The 8,861-nt window shown below is 49.8% G+C and overlaps 1 protein-coding gene across 1 annotated transcript in view; it reads right to left on the bottom strand.

The window, feature by feature from the left end:
- Window positions 1–8,861, bottom strand: part of LOC140142473 (uncharacterized) — a 34,485-nt gene that overhangs the window by 8,692 nt on the left and 16,932 nt on the right. Inside the window, exons 3-4 of the mRNA XM_072164458.1 lie at window positions 2,697–2,959; window positions 307–382 (exon numbers count right to left, since the gene is read on the bottom strand). Of these exons, the coding sequence (XP_072020559.1) occupies window positions 307–382; window positions 2,697–2,959 (339 nt within the window). The remainder of the gene's footprint in view (window positions 1–306; window positions 383–2,696; window positions 2,960–8,861) is intronic.

Here is an 8,861-nt window from a genome sequence, read left to right as displayed (position 1 = left end):
ACCCCCTAGAAGCCCCACATATCTATGGGAGCAGAGTGATTATGCATGCTAACAAGTGGGGTCCAGGGCTTGTATGGGATGCTGGGGCAGTGCCCCTGGAAGTTCATGGATTTGAGGGGTTTAAGTGGCCCAGATGGGCTATTTCTGTACAAATTTCTATTCAATTTCAATTTACATAGTATAATAGTACAATAACTTCCAAATCTTATTTTATTTCTAAACTGCATCTGTCGGCGTGACACTAGGAATGATGCAGTGGACAACATAAGGCCTGCAATAAGGCATTGAAAATGTTATATTACTCACCAAAATCATCCATACAAAGATCCAAGGAAAGAAGAATAAACTGATGACAAAATGAAGGCAGTGGTTAACACCAGATCTAGAAACAAAAACATGAATATTCATCAGATACAGAATAGCTATTCCTACCAGTTTAAAATATTGTTTTACATTTCCCTGGAAATCCCTGATAGATACCTTTATAATAATATTAATAATGACACCCTTGTGGACATCTCAATTTTGATAAGAGTATTTTTCTTATTTTTTGCCCCCCAATTTTTTTCTTATTTAAAATTTTTTAAATAAAAAAAGTTTCAAGACCTTTATCAAACGCAATTTACAGCCCAAAAAGCAGCGTGCAATGTGTAAAAAATAAGAAAAATAATTTTTTTTTATGTTACGCCAATCAAACAATTTTTTAGTCAGGCCTAAGCTAAATAGTCCTTTTAGTTCATGCCAGACTGGGGATGAGGCTGCACATGCATAGGAACTTCACTCACTTAACATGTTTCAAGTGAACCATGAATCCATGTGTGGGTGGTATTTGGAGTGAGTGCTGCTATTACCAGGGTAACCAGCTAAACACACAGTAATTGTTATGAATTTAATTATGTGAAGATTTCTGCCCACGCAATTGGCAAGCATATCAGTGTGGCTGTGACAAAACTTCTGGTTCAAAATAATGTATTGTTACTTTATCACCTATATAGATCATTGTCTGAAAAATGAATGAATAAACAATAACCTTAGAAATAATTTGTTAGGTCTATGATGCTACTAAAACCAATATATTTGTGGCAATAAACTTTTGCAATTGGAAAAGCAAATGCAAATTTGTGTATAGCACAAACACAATGCAAGATTTATACCCGGGGATTTATATTACAGAACACAGCAGGGGTGGAATTGCGTTAAGTGCCACGGGAGTCCAAGTGGATTCTCGCAGGAGATTTTTGCGAGAGTCCATGGATTCCCGCAAACGGATTCTCGTAGTACAATCTCGCGGGAGTCCAAAATAAATTGGCAATTTTTGTTCACCAAAGCGTCTTAAGGTTTTATGTAAAATGCATTCATAAATGTATTACTATAACTAGGGTGTACAGAATGCAAATAAAATGATTGTCAAATAACACACTCTGATTGTATTTGCACCAACTTTTAATTAGCCAGTGTCATTATCAGTCACCATTTTATTTAAGGTTTATAGGTACTAATGATACACCCCACATGATTGGCTGATTATCGGGTTGTGGGTGGGTAGATATCCACTCACTGCATTGGTTAGAAATTTTTATTGATTAATCGGTTGTAAGTATTGATTTAAATTAGTTATAAATCAGTGGAGCTGAGAGCTGGTCATGTTTTCGTGATGGCGAGTGTTGAACTTGAACGTAAGTTTGCTGAGTGAATGAGCCGATCAACTTGACTGAAGGCATTTCCAGCGGGAGTCCACAAGCAGGGGCGTAGCCAGCTTTTTTGGTCGGGGGGGGGGGGCAAAATAAAATTTTTGGGGCACAGACGAAAAAAATTACAGTTGCCTCTTACAATACATAGAGACAAAAGGCTTTATTGGGACGATGTATGCGCAGTGTGCTTTAAAAAAATTAGTATTTTACACTATTTTTGCTCATTATCAGGATGGAAAGGGCTTAATCTTTTGCAATATGCAGCTTGCAGAAGCTGAAAAATTGTGTATTTTCGGTGAAAAGGGCTCTTACCCCTTTTCTTTTCCTTTGCCCTCCTGATTTTCCCTTTTATTTTTTTGTCAGAGGGCACTTTTTTCTTTCATTTTTTGTCAGGGGGGGCACTCTGCCCCCCGCTGGCTATGCTACTGTCCACAAGGACTCGCGCAATAGGACTTTTATGGGAGTCTCTGCAAGAGTAGACTCTCGGACTCTCGTCGAAATTCCACCCCTGACACAGTTTTGAAATGTGAATGAATATTCATGCATTCCTTGCATGACATCAAAACTGAAATTTTCAGAAATGTAAACATTTCTGGCTACAGCATCTACTTTGTTAATTAGGGGCTGTGCAATAATTATGTTTCAGTTATGTGTACCCCTGGGTGGGGAATTCTCAAAATGGCCCCCCCTTTGGCCGTGCCAAAAAACTTTCGCCCCCACTTTTTCTGATGTACCAAAACATTTGCCCCCCCCCCCATACACATGTCTGATTTTGGCAAACCCAAATTTAGAATCTTAAATTATCCCAGAATCATGTGATGCGAGTGTAGCGAGCAGAAACTTTTGCACACTTGAACGCTTTCCTGACATGTTTCAACAATTTTTTACGGCAAAATATCGAAACAGTACCCTAACTGTCAGGCGCTCTGACATGGGCAAAATCCAGAAAATTTATATCCCTGTACATCAGGCCTGATTTATCACAAAGATGCGTGTTATACTTACTGTTTATTAACATGAGTTGTAATAACTTGAGTTGTAACAACTTGCTGTGGAGGAGGAGCTGCCTGCTGATTATTGACCACAACTACTGATGGTTGTGCTGGTGGGTAACCTTGCTGCGGTGGGTATCCTTGCTGCGGTGGGTAACCCTGCTGTGGAGGTGGGTAACCCTGTTGTGGGGGTGGGTAACCCTGCTGAGGGGGTGGATAACCCTGCTGCGGGGGTGGGTAACCCTGTTGGGGGGGGTACCCTTGTTGAGGGGGTGCCTGAGTACATACAAAAGGAAACATATCACTTTAATATTTCATTCTCATGAAGACACTTAACTTTGGTTATGCACTTTTTACTGAATTTCAATTTCATTATTTTCAATTTCATGATGATTTCATATAATTGTCCTAAAACTATCCGACTGTGATTTGGTGGTGCAGAGAATCATATAATATGTGTAAAATTGCAAAGAAAATTTTGTAAAAAATTAAATGCCCAACTTGAAAGCACAAACATAGGCATGCACTGTTTTAAAGCATGACATCCTGAATATTTATATTCCACCCAATGCCAAAGGTTTATATGACAGCGTCAAGCTTTGACTTACGCTTACGGACACGGGTGTGAAAAAAATATTTAGGGGTGAAAACAGTCAAAATTCTTGATTACTTAAATGTTTCTAGGGTATAATGTCACATATTGTCAGATTTTGGCACTTAAAACCCTTATATTTCACTGATTTTGAGAAAATTAGTCCCAAACAGAAATGTTTGGTAGACTCATAACCGGTGCGATCTTACCTTTCCGATGTTGATTAAGATACTTCTTGCATCGATCCCGAGATGCGGAAAACCCAATAGTCATTTTGTCCCACATAAATGAATAAATAACAAAAACCCCCCGATCCCCCGGTGGACTCACCCAAAAGGTGACGTCACACCATCTGATCGTCCCTTATCCGAATTGGGATCCCCTACTCGACCAAACTTGTAGGGGTGGCGGGTCCGGGATAATCAACATCGAAAGGTAAGATCGCACCGTTATGAGTCTACCAAACATTTCTGTTTGGGACTAGACTCAGTACACCGTCGATCTTACCGCTTCCGATGTTGATTAAGATACTTCTTGCATCAACATCTGAAAGATCGATCTAGCAAGTAACCGACGGATGGAGGTACAAGATTGGTCAGCATCTGATCAGGGATCGGGAGCGGTAACGATGGTTTTCGCGAGGTCAGAAAATATTTTCCCCAACGGTCGGGAACACAAAAAGACCACGCGATCACAGACATAAACCTCCTTACTTAATAAGTTCGGTGGTTAAGAATAGAGACACTGGTTCTTACCATGCTGAGTATTCTGTATAGTCTGAAAACCTGGTACCCGTGACACCACCGTGATTATGATCGCCAACAATGTCCCGGTAAACCTCCCGCCTGCCTCTGATTACTAACGTAAACGGAAGTATCGTGAGAGAAGGGCGAAGGTGGCTTCCGGGACACCGCCTAGATCTCCTCAAGGGACAACCGAACGGGTATACCCAAGATGATGAGATAGCTCGTGTCGAGTGGGTCGTGGACGCGAAACCTTCGCGATCGCCTGGACTCCACCAACACCTGGACCAGCCATTGCGACAGCGGCTGGACCGAAAGGCTCTGTAAGGGTGATGAATGCGGTCGTGAGTCCTCGCAAGGCTTGTGTTCGAAGAAATAGTGCTGCAGCGCCTTTATCGGACACCCCAGCCTATCTTTGGCTTCAGCCAACCTTGCCCAACCCTGGGGATTGGAGAGGGACGAATGTCGGTATGCACCGCGCCCGCTCAGAACCATGAGAACAGAGCGCCCGAAACAGTGTCGCCCAGTGTTTGTGAACACGAAGCTAACCTCGAGACCGTGTAACTCAGCACCGGGCGTCCCGGCCAACGCCAAGCCGGAAAGCCATCTTGAGAGTTACGTATTTAAGCGTCGCTTTTGACGGAAGGTCAAAAGGGTGACCCTTAAAGTAATCTAAGACTGTGTTGGGATCCCTTAGGAGGATCACTTTCCTTTTGGCGGACACTCGCTGAACATACCGTCGAGGCGTGAGACTAATAAGGTAACCATCGGCTATGATAGTCGACCCGCCTCGAAACCTCGGTGAATGGAGAGGATAGCTGACTTATAGCTGGCCCCAGTGGCCCGCTAAAGTCTTGCTTGGAACTTTTCTGTCAGAAACTCCGAACTAGCAGCACAGAGGCTCCAGCGGAGAGCTATTTGTCTCATTGCACCAAGCGTAGTATGGAGCCAGACTCTGGCTATACGCACGGAGGGTAGACTTCCGCTCAGCCCCGGCGATGAGAAAAACAGCTTCTGATGAAAAGTATCCCCGCCGCTGCGCTTCCCTGGTAAGGGCCATGCAGCTAACTGCAGGTGCTCTAGTGATAGACTGGTACCTCCGCCCGGCATCCGGAGTAGATCTGGTACCTCGGGAGTGCCAGCGGCCTTGCCGCTAGCAGAATGACAATGCAGTCTTCCCACCCGATCTTGGCCACCACCCTCATGAGTAGTGAGATCGGAGGGAATACATAAGCTGTCATCCCTCCCCAGTCTATGGACAGAACACCCACGGCGAATGCTTGGGGGTCCGCGACCCTTGAGCAGTACACCGGCAGTGGATGATTGCATGAGATGCGAACAGATCTATCGAGGGTGGTACATCCCCTGAAGATCGCCTGAGCGACCTTTCCGCGGAGCAAGGGACCATTCTGTTGGTCCCGACACCCTTCCTCGTGACAGATTGTGCGTGAGGATGCGGGTGACGCCCGCGATGGGTATCGCTCTCATCGTAATCTGCCTGAACTTGCACCACCCTATCAGGTGTCGTGCATGCAGGCACAATCGTGGTGGCCCGGAGTCCCCTTGTGTGTTGGGGTAGGCTACCACGGTTGTGTTGTCCGTCAGGACAACGGTATGTGATTCCACGATCACCTCCTCGTAAGCGAGGGAGGTTGATGTGAAACTCTGTCTCTATGGCCCCCACAGGCCCGAGACGGAGTCTCCGTGGATGTGGACCCCCCAGCCCCGTTTTGACGCTATGGTCGTCACTACGTGACATACCGGGGGTGCAGGAAAACCAGACACCCTGGGTCAAATTGGGCTGATGGGTCCACCACCAGAGTTCCTCTCGCGATCTCCGACAGCGGAACCGCGAGGGATATTGGGTGACGACTGGGCCTGCAAGCAGGCTAGAAGGTGTAGTTGGGTAAGCCTAACGTAGAAACGGCAGTACGGTACGAGGTCTACCATACTGGCCATTAGGCCTATCACCTTCATCCATGCGACAGCGGTATTGCCCGAGACTGCCAAGAGTCGGGCACACCGCACCGTGTTCATCACCCGCCGGGTGAGGGCACCGCGAACCCTCCGTGAGGGTGATCTGAGCCCCTACAAATAGTGGTGTCTGCGTCGGGACCACGCCCGCTTCGTGAGAAGCTGTGTGATCCCTGTCAGTAGTGCCCGACGCTGGGGGCCGTCTGACGGCACTACTGTGGACCTCTGAAATGTGCAGATTTAATGTGGGGAGACTGGGTTGCCAGTCTGTAACCCCACTCACCACTGACCATACCCAGGCGCCCAAAGAGATGGTTTCCCACCTCTGGGTGAAAGCCATAAGCGGTCGCCCACTGGGAGATCCCCCGGTGGAAAAATCGCCGAGCCCCCAGGAATGCTCCGCCTAGCTTCCCTTGGAAGAGCGCTTGCTCTTCTTCGGGCTTGCCAGCTGTTCCTGTGCTGCCCTTGCGCCTCCCAGAAATGGGTGCTGCAGAGGTAGTGGGCTCTGGTACTGTTGGTGGTGCACGGCCTGCTGAAGGCGGAGCTCCTACCCATGGTAAGGGCAGTTTCCGACTTCTTCAGAGTGCTCCGTTGGTAGCTTCTTTGCACGGTCCTCCACCGTGGCGCAGAAGCATCCAAAGAGAAAAAGGACCTCCGCTTCCATCGCTGAGCGATTGGAGTGGCAGGCCCCCCCCCCGGCGCTGAGTGGAAACCCTATGGGCTAGGCCCACGGAGCTCTCGCTGAGGCTAGCTGTTAGCACCGCTAATAGGCTCACCTGCATGGAAGAGCTCAGATGTTGTCTGAGCGCCATCACGCTTGACGACATCTGGGTCCCTCTCGGATCCCCTCAGGTAGGTCCTGTGGTCCTCCCGTTACACGCAGAGGAAGCGCAGTAAGCACGCCGGCGCCATAGCTCTACTGAGCTCGACAGCCCTACGAAATCTACCCTTGAGGTTTGCCGGGAATGAGAGTGCAGGCGTCTCCTGTGAGGAAGCAGCAGCTGAGCATCCTACTGAAAGGATCCCCTGGTCATCCTCCATGGACTCCCCCTTAGGGGGTGTCCGAGGGAGATCAGTGTTGTTGTCCCCTCGCTGGGCAGCGGGGAAGGAGATTGTAGTGATGTCGCCAGACTCACTACCGACTCAGCTTCCGACTCCTTTCCTCGCCCCAGTATCCGTATTGGCGCTCCGGCGATGACGGTAACTGGGGACGGGCATCTGAAAGCGGGTAAGAAGGCATAACCACCGTGTGGCTCGCCGACTACCTGCCAGCAGAAGAGGGAGCACTCCCGCAAGACCCTGAGGTACCCGCTATGGCACCACTGGGTCCGCATGCTCTCGCAGCCGTCGCCTAAGCGCTAGCAGCACGGGCCTACCCTGATCAAGATCTGGGTTAGCCCCATGCCGCTGGCCTGGTCAACAGCTGATGGTACTGCGTGGCCATCGCTAGGCGACACTTGCCACGGTGCTAGACCGTGGAAGAAACACCCTGCGGCGGGTACCACGGAGCATACCCAGCCGGCAGCTGACCCTGAAAGGATCCGCCACCAGGGTAACCCCATGGTACTGCAGTACCAGCACCGCCTCCCCCCCCCCCCTTGTTGCCACACAGACTGTGGCGACTAAGGCGGGTGCTGCGGTACAGGTGCGGTATCAGCGTGGGTACCCGTGTGGGTTCCCAACTGTGGACCGCTGTACCCTCGCCACACCGCGCTCCCTGTTGGGGGATCAAGCTGTGTGCTGGCGTGGTACCGGCGCGGTACTAGCATGGGTACCCGTGAGGGTTCCCGGCGGTGTACCGCTGTATGCGTGGTTCCAGCGTAGGTGCCCGTGAGGGCTCCCGGCTGTGTACCACTGTACCCATGCCTCACCGCGCTCCCCGCAAGGGATCAAGCCGTGTATGGGTACCCCCTATACCGCTGTCCCTTGGCTAGAGGGAGCTTGCCTAGTACCACGGGTAGCTGAGCGTAGATACCCCGATCAATCACCTCGCCACCTGAATAGGCAGCGCCAATCAATGGAGCTATGCTCTGTTGATTTGACAGTGATCGATCAAGAGAGGGTAATTGACCCATTGCCGGTAATGGATCACGCACACTCCGCTGGCTCTCGAGGACATAAGTGGGTTGTTGATCAGCTAGGCTGTTCAAGTTACCTACTCTACCCTCTAGAGCTTCGCCCAAGGTCGCTGTGTGTGGCGGGCCACTCACGGCAGCTATGGGCGGGTGCATAACGGCTACCACTGAAGTCAAGCCGTAGCGCGTCTCGGTAGCTGCCACCGAATGCACCTGGGTCGCTGTCCCGTGAGAGACTGCGAGCCCAACCCCTGAATAATCGCCAGCCAGTCCCTGTGGACAGCCAGCAGCTATTCTAGGGCCCAGGGTATCACTCGGCGGTCCCGCCATGGAACGCTACCTCGTGACAACCCCCGTTGGTTCTGCTAAGACTACACCCACAGCGTTAGCCATGTATCGTCTCTGTTGAACCCATGCATGCTAGGGTTCAACCCAGGCAAGCCCGGGTACCCTTGCATGCTGCCCGTCGCTGGCTACTACTGTGGCTGTTTGAGCCCGTGAGATATGCCTGCAACAGATGGGTGTCTCCTGCTAAAATCCCGTGAGGATTTTTGCTAGAGGACTGGTATCTTTCTGCTGCAAAACCCGGTAGGGTTTTCGCTGGGGGTTACCGCTGGTGGTTATCGCTCTGTGGACTGCTACTTTGCTCCGACGTATAGTCAGTGCTTTCGCTGGCTGCTGAGCCTTTGGACGCTTAGCAGTCCCGAAGGAACCGCCTGCTTGTCCGGGGACCGGAGCCCCTTAAGCAGACCTGCCATGACCCATAGGGGCTGTCACAGCAGAATCTACCGTGA

This window comes from Amphiura filiformis, chromosome 20, assembly GCF_039555335.1.
Source record: "Amphiura filiformis chromosome 20, Afil_fr2py, whole genome shotgun sequence".
In the NCBI taxonomy this organism is placed as follows: domain Eukaryota; kingdom Metazoa; phylum Echinodermata; class Ophiuroidea; order Amphilepidida; family Amphiuridae; genus Amphiura; species Amphiura filiformis.
Note: the sequence above shows the minus strand (reverse complement) of the source record. Positions and strands in the feature narration are given on the sequence as shown.